This window comes from Marmota monax, unplaced genomic scaffold (assembly GCF_021218885.2).
Source record: "Marmota monax isolate L192 unplaced genomic scaffold, Marmota_monax_Labrador192_F-V1.1 WCK01_AAM20220418_F8-fsc00012, whole genome shotgun sequence".
NCBI lineage: Eukaryota > Metazoa > Chordata > Mammalia > Rodentia > Sciuridae > Marmota > Marmota monax.
In genome coordinates this window covers 23,250,210-23,273,331 of record NW_026695227.1, presented here as the reverse complement: position 1 = coordinate 23,273,331, position 23,122 = coordinate 23,250,210, and the positions used below count along the sequence as shown (strand labels likewise).

Below are 23,122 nucleotides of genomic sequence, written 5' to 3'. Positions count from 1 at the left end.
GGGAAGATTGGGCCTTCCAAAATCACTATGGTTTTGGCTTCAGTTTACCATAATGGTCAATTTAATTATCGACTATCACAGAACATAAAATGGGTCATTATCATAGCTCATCAGGCGGGAGAAAATTCTAACATGGATGGCATCTGATATAATTGATTCTATTACCGAGAATTCACCAAAATACCACTGAACTATAAACAATGTTACAGCTATTAAATTCATCTTTTAAAGATCAAACATTTCAGAAGGATATTGAATTTTAAAACATGCTGAATAATGTGCCCTTATAAATAGAAGACTCTGTTTAGTAAACCTAGCTAATTAAAACATTTAATAAATGGGGGAAACCCTCCACTTTAAATCTCTTGTTGGTACTAGAGAATTCTCATTTGTTCTTTCAGAGAAATAATCAATTGAAGGGCACATTTTTCTTTTCTTTGTTCTTGCCCATCAATTTTAATGGGTACAGAACATCAGTCACACAAAATGTAATGGGACAAGAAGATGGATGAGTACATCTGAAGCCACTAGTCACAGGACAGAAAACATCCTGATGAGGTGACCGTGGCAATGCAGAGTTCAACAATATGGCCTGGGCAATATTTAGTAAGTGAAACTATGTCGCTGCATGATTTGGTATTAGCACTCAGCAAAATCAATCTCCAGGTACAATTCATCACATTTCCATAGGTCAGACTTTCAAAGTCACATTCTCAAAACATGCTCCAATGACACCCTTAATTCCAGAAAATGATTTAAACTAGCCACAAAGTAGACGAAGAGGAGAACAATCTAACCTCAAGGAGCCTGACCTTGTCTCTAAGTGATTAAAATTCCTTTGGAGAGGAAATTTTATTATGGCCTAGAAATTATGTCCACATATAACAAGATGAGCTGGTGTCTGCTTGGATGTTGGGCACTGAGATCCCTCCTTCAGAACCAAGGCAGTCATTCTCAGGGGCTGGGGACACTGGCTGCTGCTGCCTCATAGCTTTTTCTGCTTTTAGAGCTGCCCTCAGCCTAAGGGAGTCCTATTGTTCAAAGCTGGGTCCACTCCCCAATGGCAAGTGCAAGCAAAGAATAGACAATGTGAGAGTGCAAAGGCTTCATGGCTCTGCCTGGCTGGGAACAACTGTGAAGACTCATCCCTATTGAAGAGTTCCCTATGATTAGCTGAGGTCTCCATGAGAGCATCCCAGTTTTACATTTTCTCTCTGCCCAATCCTATTTCCTCCATTCCCTGCCTGGAATTCTTGAAATGACTGCCCCAGCTACTTACAGACAAATCTCTGTCTCAGGGCCTATTTGGAGGCCCATTTTACCCAAGGAAAAGCATCAAAATGCTTTTCCTTCAAAACAAATTATAATCATTTAAATGTTGGACTAAATAGAATAAATATAGAATTCAGGTTCACAATTATTAAATAACCTACTGTTATGTTGGTAGAACTGACACAGACAAAAAGACAACTTTTATTTAGTTTTTAAGAAAATTTAAAGTGTATTCCATTTAAGAATTGAAAGTATAAGCCAGGTGCAGGGATGTATGCCTCTAATCCCAGCAGCTCAGGAGGCTGAGACAGGAGGATCATGAGTTCAAAAGCCAGCCTTAGCAAAAGTGAGGTGCTAAGCAACTCAGTGAGAGCTTCTCTAAATAAAATACAAAAAAACAAAAATAGGGCTGGGGATGTGGTTCAGTGGGCGGGCGAATGCCCCTAAGTTTAATCACTAGTACCACCCCAACCAAAAAAAAAAAAAAAAAGAATTGGAAGTATAATTTGCCAGAATACATTCTATTGTCATGTGTAACTACAGAGAACAAATTTTAAAAAACTTTTTTTTTTAAAGAGTTGAAGTAAGGAGCTCAATTCTACAGGGTGTCTATATCCATGTGTAGTCCAGTAGCTAAAGTGTGTCCATGTCTTTAGGGAACAGGATATCATTTTCTAGGAAAGATGGCTTCCTTTTGGGGGTATTCAAGGCAATGTTAGGCATGATATAATCACCTATTGGTTCCTTCTTATGACTACTGTGATATTATTAATAATATGTAAATAGATAGTTCCCTAAGGTCCTGTTAGCCATATTTCTTTGTCTCCTGTGCCTTCTAAAAGCAATAATTTATTACAGGATATTAAAAAATGAAACTCAATCTATGTGAAACATATCAATAGAAGATTCTACATCTCAAATTATTAAGTGTTTTTCCCTCTCTCAGAATTTTCTGTGATCTATGAAACATAGATAATACTGTCCAGAAAGCTGTGAATACTTCAAAGACGTCAAAGCAAACTTCAAAGTGAGGAGCCAGTTTTAAAATTATTTTCTGGTTGTAATGGAAAATGAAAACCAGGTATTTGTGGTGCAAAGAAGAAGGGGAAAGCACTCGGGAGCAGTCATTAGCACATTGATAATATTGTTACTGGGTGTGCTCAAAGGCACCAGTGGGAGACAAAGTGGTCATGTTTCTCAGCCTCAGACAAAATCTCAATTACTCAGCCAGAAAATGGTAATCCATCAAGAGGGTTATTTCATGGGTTGTGATGGTCTTAGAAATTGCAGAAGAGGCTATTTATGTATACTATTTGATTTAAATGCTTTTATTCTGTTTTTTTTTTTAACCAGTTACAAAACCACAGTTCATCTTCCTGAAACTCAGGACTTAGTTACTTGCTTTCAGGAGACTGGAATGACAGTATAAAAGATGTTTAAGGCAGCTTCTTTATGTATTTACACTGAACTTAATTTCAACCATTTTCCAATGTAGTTAGTTTCCAAATAGATCCCATAAACCTGAAAAGAATGGAAAGTCACTGACTCTGCTTAATAAGTTACTCTATGTAGAAATATCATACAAACGAATCTGTCATATTTATATATTTGTGGAGGTTATTGGTAGTGACTATTGACATTCTATTTCAATAGGTAGAACTGGAAAACACTATATTAAGCCAGGTAATTTGTGCCAAATCATAAAGAGATACTCTAAAATGGGAGACCAATAGAGTAGAAGAAGGAGAATGAGGAGAGGAGGAACAAAGCATGGGGAAGTACTGCAGAATGAATCTAAGTCATTAAGCTATTCGTCCAGCCATGAATATACCACAATGAATCTCCTTTTCATATATAATTGTAATGCACTAATTAAAATAATAATGATGATGATGAGATCACTAGAATAGGCTAAGCAGATCCAGGGAGGCAGGAGGAAGGAGCGAAGGGAAAGAAAGATACTGGGCAATGAGATTGGTCAAATTATGCTATGTGCATGTATGAATATGACATAATGAATATTATGTCCAATATTATGCATAATTATAATGCACCAATTAAAAATTATAACAAAGAAAGATATTTTCTGAGACTTTTTAGCCTAAATTTCACCTATAATGAAATATGACTACATTGAATGGAAATATTGTCTTAGTCTGTCAGTTGTACTAACTGCATTAAGTGAAATTTTTGGTGTAATGCCAAAAATTCCTCAAAAAACTTGAACCTGACTTTTACAAATTGTTAAAGTTTGAATAAATTTACCCATAAGTAGACATCCCACCCTAATACTGAGTTCTTAAAATGGTCACTATAAATTAGTAAAAATATTCTTCCTCCCTTCTTCTTTGGATTTCCCCAGAATCTAGATAAGATTCAAGGCAGACATGGAAAATATGTTTAGCATTTTGTTCAACAATTAGTTCAGAGTGGATTTTTGGGGGGAGTGAAAACTTAATCTTGGTTAAAAAATAACTTTGCAAAAACTTAACGTCTATCCTCTCTGAGTTTTTTATCTGAAGTTATCTGTGTTCCCTGAGTTAGTTTCCTAAAAAGCTTAACTGATACTGGATATAAAGGCAGATTATCTTTACTCTGATTATATTCTTTGTGGTTCAAAGAATATCCTAGCTGTAAAGAAACAGCTTAATATAAGTGAAAGAAATGTGATTCTGTGTTACTAGAAAAATATATTCTCAGTATTTTATTAAATTGGATTAGGTTTTATTTAGAGCTTAAAATTTTTGAAATAATTTTAATGATGCTCTTAGGCTAGTATTTGCTGTAAGTGATCTTAACTGGAATATTTGCACTTGGAGAAATTCTCATATTAGTGCTAGATTATGGAGCCCAAAGGCATCATCATTAGGGAAAATTTAGGCAATTTCCAGTTTATTTTACAACCATCATCTTAAATTCTTTTTATTCTAAGGAGAAGCATATATGAAAAATAGTTTAATTTTTTAGGTACACTTTTACTATTTTAAAGATGAACATAAATTGGGGCTGGGATTGTGGCTCAGTGGTGGAATGCTTGCCTAGAACGCATGAGGCCCTGGGTTCAATCCTCAGCGCCACATAAAAAAAAAGAATAAACAAATAAAATAAAGTTTAAAAAAGGGATAAATATAAATCATGTAAAATAAAAAAGAAGTATTATTGAGCTATTCTTACACCAAATAGCACATTCAATTTTATAGCATAGAAGATAGCAAAAGGAGAAACATGACAATTAATAAATCAATAATCAATAATCAATTCACTTAGTCACACACAGAATAGTGTTTTGTTTTATACTATATAACATATATTATATATAATATAATAATGATATATGATAAACAGTTTTGTTAATAGTACACACACACACACACGTCTTATTTTAGGCACATTAATTTTTATCTGTGCTAAAGCAAATCATCACCAGAGGGACCTTTCAGGATACTTTGTCCCTTTCTCTCCTACGGAACCACTGCTGCTCCTGGCACTGTGGTTATTTGTGTACACTGTATTGCTGAGGCCTGTTACAGGAAGCATTGAGGGCAGACAACAACTTTATTATGCTCTTATGTCACCTACATCATACTATTCTGCAACACACAGCTCATGTGGGCTTAGTCCTTCACATTTGACTCAAGAAACATCATGTGGGTACCAGAGAAGGGTCTGAAGATGCAGCGGTTGAAGTTAGAGACCATTGGAAATCATAAGCAAGTCAAATGATAGCATTTTAGGATGTTATGACAGACATAAGCCTGGGGTACCTTGGAAAGAGAAAAGCAAGGGTTTACCCAATCCAGGACTCCAGGAAGTTTTCCCGGGAAAAGTGACACCTGACCCACACTTCAGGGAGAGCTATACAACTTAGCTGAAGAATTATAGGGAGCTTCTTGAAAGAAAAAAAATGAGTAAAGAAAACTAGAATTTCCCATAATGACTATAGATTTTGAGATAAGGTCCTGGAGTACTGGATCTACATTTTCCTGGGTTTTGACATCTTCAGTCTGGGATAAGAGGCAGGGAAATGGAGCACGGTAGGTGCGAAGGAAGGGTCAATAGTGTTTTGGGGTTTTTTTTGAGAAAAAAATTGACCATTTTACAAATCAGTTCTAACACATCTGTTCTATCCAGTATTTTATTATTTCTGAAATTTGGATGTAGCTTGTAATCAATATGCATATTAAAATATTCAAATTAAAATGCCTGTTAACCCTTCCCCCCAAGAAAACTGTTCTTAAATTTGATAATGAGCCTTACAATTAAAGTGTTTCTTAAAACAGATGAAATCTTTAAAATCAAGAAAACACAGCACAGTCTCTTTAATAATTTTGTTTTCAGAGGGATCTCTCTGGATATTGGGGAAAATAATAAGGTAAGATTTCTGTAGGAAATGCAGTTGTTACTATGTCTCCACTCCCTAACTCAGTCTTACTGAGTACTTACTCAGTGCCAGATACCTTATGAGGTGGCAAAGTTGCCCAGATACAGCAGAACTGCATACAAACACAAACACATCTGACTATATTTCAAATTATGATGCATCCTCAAAGAGGAATATGGGAAAGAGATAACTACACTGTCTTGGGTTCATAGAAAACTTCATATATGGCAAACCTTGAATTGAGTCATGAAGAATTGGGTTTTCATGAGCTTGGGCTGGGAAAGTCTCTCTAGGAAAAAGGTACTTTGTGTCCAAAGGTAAAGAGATGGGAAGAATCACATTGTTTCTTAATTGTAGTTAAGTTTGGCTAAAATTTGAGCTGTTAGGAGAAAATGAGGAAATGGACTATGGAGGCTGTTTGATGATGGACATGGATTTATGGAAAAAATGGTGAGAGGTGTTCAAGCCTTCATATTGATGAGTTATTGTAGATGAAATGATTTGATTTAAGCTGCTAAGGGGATATGGAAAGAAGTAGTAAAGAGGACCATTTTTTCTCTTCTTATACCCAAAAGAACAACTTCCATAAATATCAAGGAGAGATTTAAATAGCATTTTTTATTCTTTCTCTTCTCTCCTCTCTCCCTTCCTTCCATTTCTTTCTTTTTTCTTCCTTTATCAGCTATTTACTGAGTACCTGCTATATGCCAGGAGCTCAGTATTTATGGATCAATTTAGGGGATAAGTATGGAGCACTCAAAGGGAATGAAATATTGAAATTCTAATAAAATGAACTTGGATATTAGCATTTGGCAGATTCTGGTCTGAATTCCATGTGTTCTTCTTACTGATTTTTAATTTGTCACTTGATCACTTGTGTCTTAGTCTTCTCATCTGCAGAGTGGGGATGATGTTACTTATCTCATGGGGTCATTATTATATTGAAATGAGATCATAACTATAAAAGTTGTTATTCATGGCATGCTTGTAATGTGTTCTAGCCTTTAAATATATTCTCTCACTTAATCCTCAAACACTCTTAGGTGGGTATTAATCTATTAAATGTAGGCTGATGATGTTAAATAAATCACATTGAGAGAGGGAATAAGTGGCATTGTTGATAGATTTGAAAGCCTCTGTTTCCCCGTGCACAGTGCTGTTCCTATGAACTATACTATGCATGGTATTTAGTACTACTTATGGCTCAGTAACACCTCATGTGTTAAGTTAGTGAACATTTCCCTTATTTCCCATGTTGTCTTAACATTGAGGTACATACTTACTTAGGCAAAACTATCTTCAAGCATTACAAATATGAGTCACTAAGGACTTACATAGCATGCTCATGGATTGAATGGTAAACTTATTGACCACAGGTCAACTTAACATGACTGTGTTCTTTTAAGTAAAGTGCCAAGAAAACAATATTTATACACATTCTATGATATTAATTGACCTCAGACTCAATATGATTGCATCCTTAGAGTGTACAGTGCCCTATGGTGATGAGGGCACCAAGTTCATTCATTTTTGCATGGAGATCAAGAACTTCAATAATGATACACATCCCATATTCTAGTTTAGTAAGGCTTTTCTTCTAATTTTCCACAAAGTCATCTTTCTATGACTTTGCTTTTACAATATATCCTGGACACCAAATACTTACTTTTGACTGAATGAATATACGGTATCATACTGCATTAAGAAATTAATCTTGATATTGATCAAGCACATTCCAAATAAGAGTCACAGTTAAGCTGTTCCATAAAGTCCCCTACAGAATTGTTCTTTGCCCATACAGAATTGTTCTTTCTCTGCAGTGTCCCTTGTTATGGTCACACATTTTAAAATTTTTCTTCTAATTGCTTTGTGATGACACATTCCTTCAAGATTAGATTGAGTTTATACTTCCTTTTCATCCTGTATTACTATCTACCAGAGACCTAAGCACAAAGCAAGTGTGGAGTGATTATTTACAGTTATTCAATGGGATACACACTTTTTCAAACTTTCTTTTCTTTAGAAAATATAACCTCTGCATTCTACTAAAATTACACTTTAGGAAAACATTATCACTGCTTATAACAGTGATCTTTCATCTACGTATTTATTATTTTTTAAAACCATACTGTTTTAAAGATTCTCTGTTCACATATCCTTGGAAAGAGTCTTTTTATTTTTATTTTTTTAAATAAAGATACCTGAAACAGACAATCAAATGGCTTGGGAGTGAGAAAGTTTACTTCAGAAAAACATCCAGCTTCTACTTAAATGAGAGCCAGTTTCCAAACAATTTCCCACAATGTTTCTATAAAGCTACAAAAAGCAGAAGGGGTGGAGGGAGAAAGCTTTACAAGGATCCAAACAACCATAAAGCAAGATTTACAGCTTGTTACAGAATGGCACAGATTAGCAATTAGACGTTAGATGTCAAAACACAGGAGAATATGAGGCTGCTACCTTTTGAGCAATTTGTTGACAGAAACAATGAACTCTTCATAATAACTCTTTTGAAGCTGGTATTGCACATTGGGAGAGTTAGAATTAGGAGAGAAGTCATGACTACAGCTGGAAGGACATAAAGATGGAACAGGTTATATTGATGACTTTGGAAATGCTGTGTTTAGATATGAAAAACACAGCTGCACTTGAATTATCAAGAATTGTAAATGTGTAGACAAAATTACTACCCAGTGATACCTAAATCCACATGAGTCCCAGTTTCTTAAGAATAATGTCTAAAATTCTTAAGGTTGACGTCTAGGATGGAAAAAGAGGAAAACATTGTCTGCGAAAGCTGAAATGATTGAGGTAACCCCTGTTCTAGATACCGAACTCACTTTCCCCCCATGAATTATAAGCATTTCAAGAGTACAGTTCTGTCACAGAGCCACAGCCTGGAAGCCTCTTCTTGAGTACCTAGTGATTTAATTCTGGTGCCTTTCTCAATCATTTAATAAGATTGATTGAATACCTACTAAATGACTTGTGAAAATTCAATATGTGAAAATCTACTTATGTAAAATGAATGTACTGGACGGTGATTGACTGTTGTGGAGGGATTTTTCACTATCAATTAATCTTCATACTTGCTTAATAACTCTTGTAAAGTTAAGAAACTACTGTTTGCTAAAGATATTTGGTTCACTTGTTACCATCTAACCTGACTGAAAATAACCAATGCGCTTTTGTTTAGTAATTATGTAAATCAGAGCATGTGTTTTTGAAAAATATTTTCAACATAAATTAAAATTAAAGAATTTTCTTAGCTGGGCACAGTGGCACATGCCTGTAATTCCAGTGACTTGGAAGATTGGGGCAGTGGACTGCAAGTTCCAGGCCAGCCCCAGCAACTTAGGGAGGCCCTGTCTCTCAGTAAATAAATTAGTGAATAGATAGGGCTGGGAATGTGGCTGAGTGGTAAAATGCCTCAGGGCTCAATCTCTAATCCAAAAGTAAATAAATAAATAATCAAATACAAAGAAAGAAAGGAAGGAAGGAAGAAAAAAAGAAATTTCTCATCAGATATCTTATTTCCTAAAAAACAAAATCAGGTAAATTGAAGAGTTCAAGATCTCAATGTAACTACTAACATGTCTCCCTTGCATATAATATGGAACAGGGAAAATATTTTCCTGCAGTTTTTTGTCTAGTTGTGTAGTTACAGATGGATTACCTTCTCCTATGTCTAAATCAATTAAATAAATCATAAAGATCTAAAAAAGATTAAGTATATATTCTAATGATTTTAAAGGAAAAGTGAATATAAATTTTTAATGTTCACACATTTTTAGTATTTTTGTATTAAAAAAAAAAAGATTAAGAAAAGTTATACTCTAATGTTAGCAGAAACTCCATTGTTGATAACCTGTCATATCTCAATTTCTGGAAAATGCAGTCAATCTCTGCTTCAACTCCAGACAGTTCTGGATTATTTTTTTCACATTTCTGTGCTGAAATGCTTTGTAATCATCATCAGGTTATGTTGTCTAGGAAGCCAACTCTGAGAGTAGATTATGCAAGATGTTTACTAAGAAGTCTTTGTTATTTTGCAAGGGAGAAGAAGGAAGTAGGTTTGGACAGAGGAAGACTGAACTAACTATGAGACATGCCCATCAATGGCCCTGGGGCTCTTGAGTTTGAATTGACACTCAGAGTCCCAAGTGAGGCTAAGATGGCCAGACCCTTTTATCCTTGTATCAATCCGTCATTGGAGGTGAACTTCTCAGGAAGGGAATGAACTCAGGTGAGGGGTTCTCTGACTACCATAGTCCACAAAGAGTAAGAGTTGAAGTCTTTCCCTGCACATACTCCTAACACCCGAGGCCAGTCCTTCCCAAAGAGGAATCTGGTAGCGCATCACATATTTTCAAGTGTAAAGATATTGTAGTTCTTGGGCTGGGATTGTGGCTCAGTGGTAGAGCACTCGCCTAGCATGTGCAAGGCCCTGGGTTTGATCCTCAGCACCACATAAAAAAAATAAATAAATAAAGTAAAGGTATTGTGTCTGACTACAACTAAAAAATAAATATATATATAAAAAAAGATATTGTGGTTCTTTAGTTCTTAGTTACTCCAATATACCTGGCTGTAATAGCCATTACTCTAAAACTCTCTTCTCTGGGCTTATCCTATAACTTTTTGCTTATTCTCCTAGCTCTGTAACAAATTAAATTTTTCGTCTTCCTTTCTTCTCCTTTGCCTGTTTCTCAATATTTTATCTGTGGCTTGCAACTTCTCACTTTTCAATTCTTCCCATTTTTTACATTGGCCTAATGATCTCCTCCGACAGACACACATACGCCAGGTTTCTGTTTTGAAGATTCATGGTTCAGTTGTATGATGAACATTGCCTAGATAGCCCCGAAATGGCATTAACAGCCTTCCTGTTCTTTCCAGAACTCACCCCCCCTCTCCTCATTTCTTCTCTCTGTAAACTTCACTACATCTACTCAATCTCAGATGCCAGAAACCTACTGAATTTATGTCCTGAGGGGTCTCAATTTGGCCCTATCTTTGCAGTCTAAGATTAACATATCCTTTGCAACAGCCTCCCAATTGATACTGCTTTTCATTGTCTTGGCTTCACCATCCCCACCCACCCACAACACACACTGCAACAAATCCACATTGTAACCACTTATCAGAGCACTTTTTCTGTTTAATAAAAGAAAAGAAAAACAAAACAAAACAAAAAAAAAGAGAACACACTACAAACAAAAACTTAAAATCAGCATGAGAGACCCTCTAGGGTGTGGTATTATCCACTCTCAGGCCATGTCTATGGAGCCTTCTTCCCACTTTCTGCTTTCATAACACTTACTGCTTATAGTTCCCCACCACAAATCTATTCCCATGTAGCACCTATTTGCCATGTCAATGGATCTTTTTGCCATTCCATCTTTTTGGTTTCCTCTGCCTTTTCCTCTCCATTCCCAAGCTGCCATCATGTTGAGCACATTTGCACTCCTATAGACACCCATCAACTTATATTTATTTAATGCTTCACTTACCATATTACATGGAAAATCTTTGCTTATGTATCTTTCCTCTGATGCTAGACTGTGGGTTTCTCAAAAGCAAAGACTGTTACATTTGTCTTTGTGTTCATCATAACAAAATTTAGGACTTTCCACATATGAAGAAGTCAAAGTTTGTTGAAAATTCATTCAACTGAATCACATGTCTAGAGTTTAAGGCACCTGATAGGTGGTCAACAAAAGCAAGACATAATCTATTAGACATAATATGTTGTTATGTGTCTTCACGTGCTCTTCTGGTTGTAGGGAAAGATAGCTTAGTCAAGCAAATAAAATGGGAGTTTATTTGGGGAGTGTATTAGATCTGGGGAAAGAAGTCATTCTCTCAGGCCCTGTTACTTATTTTTTTTAGGCTTCTCTTAGCTCCTTCTGCTTTGTTTCTCAGATGTTTCTGTTTCTTTGGGTATGTCTGATCCTCACAGATGTGGTGAACCACCAAAATTCAAGCTCCCAGCTCTAAGCTTTCTCTGCCTGTCTGTCTGTCTCACATTCTCTCTCTCTGCTTACTTTTGTATCCTAATTCCATTACTAATGACATGATTCCCATGATAAATTTCTGAGACTGAAAAACATCTAATTAAACTTTCAACTTCATGCACAAAGTGCTAATAAACTGTTAGGTATGGGGCAGAGAGGAAGGCAATGATAAGGCCCTTTTCCAGAAACTGTTCATGAGACACTTACTTGCAATGAACCTGTGGGTGAGCAAAGCACTGTGTGGATCTTGAGAAACTGCTGAGAAAGTAGCAAAGGAACACCTGAACTGTCTTCCAGATGCTTACATTCAGTCATTCACAACTGACTATACTACATGGCAGACAAATGTGAAAAAGAAGCTCTAAAACATGCAAATCAAGGTTACCAGAATCCCAATGTGGGAGAGTCTACTTGTTTTGTTCATCAATAATTGCTGAAGTTTTGTATAACAATGAGGGTCTCCTTCCATTTCCATGCAATTTCCCTTTTCCTCCCACCTCGTGTCTCTGTTTAATGTTAATCTTTTCCTCCTGCTCTTCCTCCCTGCTCTGTTCTTAGTTGCTCACATTATATCAAAGAAGACACTCATTGTTATACAAAATTACATATAAGAGGTTGTGAGGGGAATGGGAAAAAAAACAAGGAGAGAAATGAATTACAGTAGATGGGGTAGAGAGAGAAGATGGGAGGGGAGGGGAGGGGGGATAGTAGAGGATAGGAAAGGTAGCAGAATACAACAGTTACTAATAGGGCATTATGTAAAAATGTGGATGTGTAACCGATGTGATTCTGCAATCTGTATTTGGGGTAAAAATGGGAGTTCACAACCCACTTGAATCTAATGTATGAAATATGATATGTCAAGAGCTTTGTAATGTTTTGAATAACCAATAAAAAAAAATAAAATAATTGCTGAAGTTTCTCTGCCCAAGGAGCCATCTGAATAACTAGTTGCAGAAAAAAAAGTAATCCTGGAGGTGGATATAGAGAGTGTTCCACAGAAATTCAAGAAAAGGAAATAAGTTGCAAGAGTACAAGTTGTAATGCTGACTTAAAGAGAAAAGCGAAAGCAAAACAGAGGAAGATCTGGAAGGATAAGGATAAGAATGGGGAGACAGTCAGCCAAGTAGGGCCTTGAATACTGGAATAAGAAATTTTTATTTCATTTTATAGGAATCAAAAGTCATTAAACACTTTCTAGAAAATTATTACAGCAGCAGCAATCAGGGTGGACGAGACTACCAACAAACTGAAGGGGAAAGTTCTCAGTGTGCTTTCAGAGCAAGTTATTGAAGGATCCATGGTGGAGAGAAGGCAGAAACTGAGGCCTGAGAATGAGAAGAAGAAAACTAACCAGGAAAGCTATATGTGTGGATGCAGAAACAGAAGTGTCCATTTCCACTCATTGGTTCTGAGTTGTCTTGAAAACCAGTAGGGTGAGACCTTCACTAGCTAAGAAATGTGGGGGAAAACATGGCGTTTGGGGAAAGAGGTTGAGATGCTGAATTGGGCTTCCATGGTACAAGACAATATGAATTTCTCAATGATCTAGGATGGTATCTAGAGAAAGGAAATTATATAAGATTCAAGGAACACCGTCAATAGAATTGACTTTCACATATGTAGAAATTAGGGGAAGGGATTATACAACTCCTTACTGATAAAGAGTTTTTATAAGGAATAAAAAAAGCTGATGCTGTGGGGAAGAGTACCCAGTGCCGTGCCAGGATACCATAAGTGCTCTCTGTCAGCTGCTGCCAATGTGGTAGTTACCATGAATGCAGGTTCTGTTCCAGCTGATGATACTGATTCATGGATGCAGATGGTGGGCAGCCCTCTGAGCTGTGCACAAACATTCAAATTAATAAATCATCTCTGCTTGTGCCACAGTGTTCACAAGAAGAAAACAGACTCCCAGCAGTGACATGGCCTGGAGAAATCAGCACTGTGCTACTTTTGCTTTGCTGAGATTGAAAGCAAATTAATTTCCTTTCTCTAATTTGGCAAGTGAATTAGAACAGAATCCTGCCTTATTACATTATAGGATTTAAATGAAATCCTATAAACACTTTTCTGTTAACAGCATGAACTTTTAAATATTTGCCCCTGCTTTTACACACTATTTAACACCAACAAACATCCCATTGATAACTTTTATCACCGAATCAATCAAAAAGTTACATTTCATCTCTAAGAAAAATCAGGCCAAGAAGTCATTAGATTAGGGAAATTATCATACCATCTCACTCCGAAGTAAATCTGTTATTAGGTTAGAAATGCCTTACAAGTAGCTCTTTTGGTCCAGGTGGTTATTTAATCAGATTAATATGAAACAGGCAATTCAGTTCATGTCAATAGAAGGGCACTGTTCAAATTACCCACTTATTAATTCTTAAGAGGTTAATAAATAACCTACTTTGAATAAAATAAGTCACTGCAGAAAATAGTTCCTTTCCTGGCACATGTAAAAGTTAATAGATGCATAAAGAGGCATGAAGACTATTTGGTGGGAAGGTTACTAAATCTCCCCAAACCCTGGATTCTTGCATCTGGGTTCATATTGGACACTCATTGGCCCAGTTCCAGCTGAAAATAATTGTCTGGAGGCAACATTCCAATTCTTCTGCCAATTGAAAGTCTCAGCTCCTCCATAGCAGCAAAAGACAAAAAAAGAAACAAACAAAAAGAAAAAACCAAAAAATAAAAACTTGACCTCATTTCACACCTCAAGCACATCATTCTGTTTCATCAGATTCCTCAGTGAACACATTTGCTTTTGTTTACTGCAGTTATAAACCTGAAACTGTATTCTAGTTGGCCTGTGTTACCAGGTCACTAAATCTAGAAAGAAAATGTGGCAAAGTTCAACATCATAATGATTCTATTATAAAGAAATAAACGTTTTACTGTTGGGCATGCATTTAATAGCCACTGCTAATTTTGCATTATCACATTCCCTGCTAAACTTTGATTTGCCTAAGCTCTTAAGAAATAATAACCAAAGAAACAAAACTGCAGGTGGTTTGAGAATTACAAGTGTTAAATGCATAGGATTTGGGCAATCAGGTGTTAATATTTGTGTGAGCTAATCTGTTTTAATATACCAGCTAGAAATACTCAGCCTTCCAATCTCAAGTCACTTTTGTAAACAGAATACTCTCTTACAGGGGCAGCTATGTGCCCTCCTGAACACCTGGTTAAGAACTTGTTCACTTTCATGTGTGTTCTGAGATGCCTTTCCTCCAAATAAATATAGAAACTAGTTTGCAGCACCACACGGGGCTTCAGTGTATTATATGAGCCTATCACTGGTTTCCTTTGATATCTTATCTATTCCATTAACTCAATAAAATAGAAGGCAAAGCTGGGGACAAACTGTGGGAGGGATCCTCTTGGAAAGCACATGCAAGACCTTTAAGCTGGGCTTTTAACTTATCTAATAAAAGCCAGTTAAATGGAAGCTAATACTTCATTTTTCACCCCCTTTATTAAAGATCATAAGTACTGCAACTCAGTGGTAGAGAAAATAAAATAAATATATGGAGGAGTACAGGTAGAGGCAATAAAGAGTATGGCTTATCTATTTTCTCAAGATTTAGGAAGCACTTGAAGGCAAAACTCACAGACAAGCGTTTTAAAAATCCATAACAAAGGCTCCTGTGCCTTAGCAAATACAGTGGTCTTTTCTGAATGCAGTAATCCTATTTGATTTCTTACTAGAATATAAACAGCTTAACCTAGGCATAATGCTGGGGTTGGGGGTCACCAGCTATCACCTCTGCCACATTATACTTTTATATCATTTAGTAATTTAGAGGAAAAAAAATAGATTCATGAATCTACTTCATTGCTCCTTGACCACCCAAAGAAAAACAATACTAGAACTCAAACTCCAACAAGCAAACTAAAGGAAAGTGTTCCACCTAGAGACTGTTTTCATGAATCAAAGTGGATGAGAGCTTATCCAGAAAATGAATATTATTTTAGCCCATCCTTGCAACTTTGTAGTAAAAAATAATAATAAAAAGAAGCAAAAGGTATTGCCCCTGGTGTAATTAACAATGTTAATCTTCTTTTTCCTCTCTATGGTGATAAAGGAGTCATTTTTATATTTAATTAATGCAGAGGATCATTTTGGAAACTGGCTAATGAGCCTCTGATCACATTACCATGAAAATGTGCATTAACATTGCAACTGAGGAGGCTGTTTCATGTGTAGCAAATCCACTTTGTAATTAGCCCACTGTGAAATGAATCACGTCAGGGGGAATCTGAGGGAACCAGGAGGCAGTGGGCACTTGGCTACTGCTGGGCCACAGACCACCAACATCCCAAACATCATCTTTTACCAGCAATATTGTCTATAAACAAAAGTAGTAGTGTCACATCTGGAGCAAACTGGAAGGGGAAATAAACTTTATTTTGCCTGACAAGACATTTGTATTTGAGCATTCACTCCCAAGGGAACCTGCTCAAATACAATGGTAAATTAACAGAATTCTATTAAAACTATGAAAGCTGTGTATATGACTTTCTTATTTTTATTCTGAAAAGTCCCTAGATACACATTAAAGAAATATATAAACTAATATACTTTTTCCTAGGTCACATATAGATACTATAATAAGCTCTTAGAATTTAATTTTCAGGGCTAAGCAGGCAAAAAATTATTTAAAAAGGATCCAAGATCAAGTAGTAAAAATATTTCTTTATCTCATTTTTAAGCCAAGACATGTCAAATATTTTTTCTTTTTTAACACACACACACACACACACAAAATACCAGGTCTTCCTCTTAAACCAAAGCAAAAATTCCTAATTAATCAAATAATTTCCTCTGGCTAACAAGATTTGGCAAGAAACTTTTCCTGTCTATTCAAAATAACTGAGATCATAGACCTATTAAATCCCAATATTTATGCAGACAAAGATACAACTGATTTTCAAATGTCAACATTATTCCAAAATGAAAGAGGTATCTCAAAGTATTACAGAGATGGATCTCAGTTTTACTCCTCTTACTTGACTGACATCTTGGCAGCAGATACACAAAATGTTAAAAAGAATCCCACAGGAAGTCATCTGAAGGGGGAGTGGCAAGGAAACTGAAAACTGCCACCCAAACCCAAAATAAAAAGCCCCAAACCAGCACATCTACCCTCAATTTTGAAATATACTGAAAGCCAAAATAAAAACAAAAATAAAATAAAATAAAGCTAGCCAGAATTCATTTACCACCTCTCAGACAAACACAAAGCCTGGCTATTTAGTTGCTGGTATTAGACCTGCACTCACCTGGGAAACTTCATAGAGCAGTTTGTAGTGTTCCTCTCTTTTCTGAAAAGTGCACAAATTGCAGCCCATTCTAAGAAGCAGAGAGAGAGAGCAAATCTTCTAATTTCCCCAGAACTGAAAGGCAAGTGAACTGAAAGGGAATCACCCTCCAGACTTGACTACTGTTTTTCATCAGTCACTTCAGTCCAGAAACACAGACAAACCGCTGTTAGCTGGAAGCATGAGCCAGGGTGGTGTGTAGCAGCATGCTCTTCTTCGCTTTCCCTAAGTATCTTGCACTCACGGATACACACACAGAGTTTCCAGTCAGTTCATGGCAACACTCCCCCTGTCTCTGCATCAGTGCACATGACTACACAGATTCCAGCTCATGAATATTAATAGTGCCTCATTGATTATTTATGACAGAACATGTTAGCAGGGAGGGGTGTCATAGCTGCTGCTGATGACAGATGAATATTCACTAATTAAGAAGCAAATGTAGTGTGGTTAAACAAAATTCACTTGTGTCAATACCATCTCTGTTTATTAAGGATAGAGGGGTTGAGCACAGGGCATTTCAAAAAAGAGCACACACTTAATTTCTCCATTGATAACAGTTTTGTAAGAAATTCAGAAATAGAAATGGACTTAGTTCACATCTCCATGGTTTTCAACAATGAGAAAATGTTTTAAGCATTATAAAATCTAGAGAGAAATGAATAGGTGCAATTATTGAAATTTACAAAATAAACCTAGAAGCAAAAAAAAATGGGGGGGTAATATGAGAAATGAAAAAGAGGTGGGGGGTTTCATTCATTTCTAATTCTGATCCTACAAAAATAAATAATTAGTTCATACACAAACACTGTTACTTACTAAGAAGGAGAGAAAACAGTCTAAATAAAGAACATTTAAGCAGGTATGAGTACATGATACTATACAGATAATAAATATTTTAATTAGATAATAAGGGCATTTCTATTGAATATAAATTTGTAGCACTGTAATGCATGTAGATCTATATTTAAAAAATAGATAAATATAATGCTTTTTCTGAGAAAATTTCAAATGCATATGGTATTTATGCTAATTTTATTAAAGTCATATATAATATTTCAGAAAGCTGACAATGGCAATATTTAAATTCTAATGTAATGCACAGTGATGCCATTTAAGATTCTATATTTAGCATTCATAATGTGCAAAGGTGAAAGACTTATAAACTAAGCTTAGATGTTTAGATAATAGAAGTAATACATTTAATTTCACACTCTCAGAAATACTTAAATTGTATTGCAAGCTGGCAGTTTTTGTCCCTTAAAGATATACTACAAATAGCCAAAGCAGATAATAAAAGAAAATTCCTTTTGTTTCCACACTGCTTTATCTACAATCTCTGCTAATTAAGAAGTATGTCCTTGTTCCAGCACATCTTTAAACTGGACAGGATAGCAGGTGGGTTTGAAAGCAAAAATAATTACTTGGAAACTGATGACTCTGGTTAGGAATTACACTGGATCTTGAAGATTTTTAATTGCTCAACACTTACGTATTGCTATGTTTTGGGGTCCAATTTCCTAAAAGTGCTTTGTCAAATGTTTAGAATCGATAACAGGAAATGATTCTAATGAGCACTAATTGTTAACAAATTGGCTTTGCAACTATCAACACCTCAACACCAGTAAGTAGTGAGGAGATGAGCAATCATCTGCTGCTCATGGGTTGTTTCCCTTGAGATGTAATAATCCTATTTTCTGGGCCTAATTTCACCTAACAACTTGGCTGGAAGCCAAGCTGAGGGACCTACATGAAAGTGGCACCATAATTGGGAACAATGTGTTGTGAACAAAGTTCTCCAAATTAGAAACCACTTGTAGGAGACATTCATTAAGGTGTGACTCCCTTATGGGAAAAAAATGCATTCGAGGAGGTATATGAAGGGAAATCATGAAAATCACCAGTGGCCACAAAGAGAAGCAAAATCCCTATGTGCAGTAGTTGTAAAATATATGTTTTTGATGCTTATAAAAGTCTTAATTTTCAGAGTCCTTCTGTCACTTCCCATGAAGTGTTATTTTCGTAGATTTCACATCTTCCAAGAAAACATTGACTTTTTTTTTTTTGAAGGGTTCTATATTGCTAAATTCTGAATGGATATCTGATTATCAAGTATGTAGATTCGGTATTTTAAAAGCCAGATCAAGGACTTAGAATGCAATAAGGCAAGGATGGCTCACCTATCTATCAAAGGAAGTGTTTGCCTCGTCCACTGCTATAACTTCACCATTTTCTTAGTGATCAAAAAGTTATAGGAAACAATGGTCAAAGCTTCTACTTATGGCAACTTTCTGATCATAATATGTTATACCTGGGTTTTAAGAAAAATTAAACAATGTAGCTTTAAAAACCATTTTCTTAGTGATCAAAAAGTGAAGAATGAACATTCCAGTGAAGGAAGCGATTACACATGAGGTGATTCTCTCAGCAATTCCTCTTGGCTGTTTTCTTTATTCATCATTGGTCCCTCTGTTCTTTTGTTTCTATCTCAGGAAGCAAGAGCAGTTTCTCCAATCATTTATCAAATGCTGCCCTTGGCCCATCTACCCTGGAAAGATTCCATCTTCTGCTACTAATGGGCTCATCCCAAAGAATTAAAGAGTGACTTGAACAAAGGAGACCTGCCAGGCCAGTGTCCTCTAAATGTCATTAGAATATGAGGGTTTTCCAATGACTAAAAAGCTAAATATTGTATTTGAACATAACCTTTGAAACAGAAAGGGATAAAAGCATTAATATGAACAACATTTTAAAAATACAAATGGATTAGATACGATTTCTCTTGGATGATAATGTGGAATAAAAAATAAGTAGAGAATGAATGACTATCTTTCCAAATTCTCTAGGGGAAAAAACATACAAATATGTAAGAATATATATTATATGTATTTCAAGATGCAGTTTTTTATTTGCATTTAATATTTGTGAGTTTACTCCACACCCATACATTCAAAATAGGACATGTGTCTGCCAAGATCTAGATGAAGAGCCTAACCAAGAGATGAAAGGAAGACATCCAACAAATTTCTGGATTTTCTTATATAAATTGTGTCCCTGAATAGCTAAAGAATAGGTAAGAAGGAATTTATCTTTATAGACCCATTCAGGATAACAAAGAAAGAAATAAAGATAGACTATGCCTAAGCCAGAAATCCTTAATCAATTAGTAGATCTGGGCACTGTGAATTGAAAGCTGACACTATGACAGAATCTCACACAAGAGAAGAGTGAATGCTATGTGCCACCTGATAGAATAAAATGACACCATTCTTGAAATAGTCTTTCCACAAGGAACAAATTACAATGAAGATAAAGGACAGAGGAGCATATTGAACTACACCATAAGGATGCAATCAGCCAAATTCAGACTGTGGGCAACACTGCATAGACATATACATATTCCAGTTTCAGAGAGGGGAGGGGAGGGAAAGAGAGGAGGCCTGTGGATTAAAAGAGACTTCAATGGCATGGAAAACAAAGCTCCATGCATTACTAAACTCTGTTCCATATGACCATAATTTGAATGATAAATTTGAAAATAAGAAAATGATTGCCAAAAAAGTCAAGAGGGTACTCCTTAGTGGGAGAGAGGGTCTGTGATTAGGTATACTGAAAGTTTTAGTGAGACTAAAATAATTTTAACTTCAGACCTGGATACTGGTTTAACTAAATATTCACATACTCATTAATCTGACCTTTGTTTTAGGTGTTTTCTATATTTTTGCTATGTGTAAGAAGACTTATTGAATACTAATTTAGAAAAGAGACTATGCCTGTCTCATCCCTGCTAGTCAATACAGTGCAGGAGTCCCCCCATGTTCACAATTTGCTTTCTGTGGTTTCATTTTCTTCAGTTTCAATTACTTGGGTCAACTTCAGTCTGAAAATACTCAATGAAAAATTCCCGAAATAAACAACTCAAAGGTTTAAAATTGCATACCCTTTTGAATAATATGATGAAATCCACATAGTCCTACTTTACCCAACCTGGGAAGTGAATCATCCTTCTGTGCAATGTATCCACATGCCTGTTGGTCACTTAGTAACTGTCTTGTTATCAGATTAACTGTTGTGGTATCACAGTGCCTGTGTTCAAGCAACCCTTATTTAATAATGGCCACAAAGCACAAGCATAGTGATGCTGGCTATTTGAATATGCCAAAGAGAAGCCATGAAGTGCTTCAAGAAGAAAAGGTGAAAATGCAATAAGCACTGAGAGAGAGAGAGAGAGAGAGAGAGAGAGAGAGAGAGAGAGAGAGAGATCACATTCACATAACTCTTATGGTAGTAAATTACTATAATTGTATTTTTGTATGTTATTGTTAATTATTACTATGCTTAATTTATAAATTAAACTTTCTAAAGTTTATTTTTAACTCTATCTATTAAACTTTAAGTATGTATACAGTAACAACAGTTTTAGCCATCTGCTAGGGGTCTTGGAACATATCCCCTGCAGATAAGAAGGGAATATGTACCTATCTTCTACTGAAGTCTCTACTGAAGGAGGGATAGAAAGCCAGATAGGACTATCCTGAATTGGCTAAGTCCTGAGTCTATGACAGCTGCCTGAAATTGTAGCTGCCCATTTTCTCTATTGTTTTCTGCAATCACTCTGATGTTCTTTTCCTGTGTTGTTGTAGAAGTTCAGTGGGTAACTCCACTCTCCTCAAGGGCATGCTTTCCAACTACTTGAATGTGTGGCTACACATTTCCATTCTGGGTCCAATCCCCCATTCATCTTAGGGGATATTTGTGCACCTTTGAATATTAATAGACATACAGCTGCCTAACATCTTCTAAAGTTTATGTATCTTATATTCAAACACAGAGACAAAGAAGCTGGTGCTTAGAGAAAGACTGTGACTTGCTCAAGGTCAACCTCAGTAAAGAGATCGGAACTCAGTTCTCCAATTACAAATGCTGTGGTTGAATTCAATAGCTAATTGCTGACCTACTTCTCTGGCAGAGGAAGCCAGAGCGCCATTGATATGTATTTTCCTGGTGACTGAGGAAGTAGAGGTTAGTACTTGTAAGTGCTGAAATTAAAGGCAAGGGGGTGGTGGGGGTGGTGGAGAATAACTTAAAATAGATGGAACCTAAAATAGGGGAAGTGGTTTGTAGTTAAAAATGTAAACTTTATCTATTTAAGTACCAAAATGTTTTTGTATTTACAGCTGAATACTCTGTTAGCTAAGATCTCACAGTCCTCAATGCACATTAGGATGACCAATTCTTGCTGTTGCACCTGGGACTTTGCTGGCTTTAGCACTCAGTTTCAGATCCTGGAATTCCTTGATTCAGGGCACTAGAAAAGGCTCCAGCAAAGTCATCCTGAGGTGTACAGGTCTACTCCATCCTATCTTTACCCCAGATAGTACCTCATTCTGCTTATTTTTTTGGAAATGCTACAAATCAGTCTCTGGACACTTTGTGGTCCAGTTTAAATGTTCTCTTGTCTCCCTGACCTCATTGTCTAGTAGTGATCTCAACAACTTTTAAATTCTTGGTGCATGTTATCCATTCCCATTTCAAAGCATGTATCCCCTCTCTATATATCATGCTTCACCCCTCTTATTGGATTATAAGACAGATGAGGGAAGCAGAAGTATATAATTATTTTTTGAGTTCCTAAAACTTCTAGCATGGTACCATTCATATTTCAAGACTTCAATAAACACGTATTGAATAAATGAATGTAACTGGGAGATAATGGTTTACCTGAACCTGGCAAAGTGACATAAATTTGTATTTTTGCTTCCATAGCTAATTGTCAGGTATTTTTCTCCTTTAGGGATATTTCTAGAATGTTAAAGTTAAAAGACTGAAGAATTATAAACATAAAATATGTTCAATTTGATTCGATTCTATAAATATAAATTTTAGAGTCTGGAAAAATGTCTGTGGGTAGGGATACAAATAAATGAGATATAAGAACATATGCTGTATTATTTGTGTATTGATATGAATATACTACCTGCACACTTAAAAGTTACACTCTGATCCATATCACAGCCACTTATTCGCTTATTTATTCCAGAAGTATTTACTCAGTGCTTATCATAAATCTGATGATATATGATGAGTGCAAGGTTTTTGGAATTATAAATCATCTTGT

At 35.9% G+C, this 23,122-nt stretch overlaps 1 protein-coding gene across 2 annotated transcripts in view; it reads right to left on the bottom strand.

Annotated features, from left to right (window-relative positions):
- Positions 1-23,122, bottom strand: part of Pdzrn4 (PDZ domain containing ring finger 4) — a 385,332-nt gene that overhangs the window by 128,621 nt on the left and 233,589 nt on the right. Inside the window, exon 1 of one of the 2 annotated variants that reach the window (XM_058576451.1) lies at positions 16,966-17,390. The exons of the other annotated variant lie outside the window; for it this stretch is intronic. Coding sequence (XP_058432434.1) covers positions 16,966-17,034 — 69 coding nt within the window. The 5' untranslated portion in view covers positions 17,035-17,390. Of the gene's footprint in view, positions 1-16,965; positions 17,391-23,122 lie in introns of those variants that run through there. 2 annotated transcript variants of the gene reach the window in all.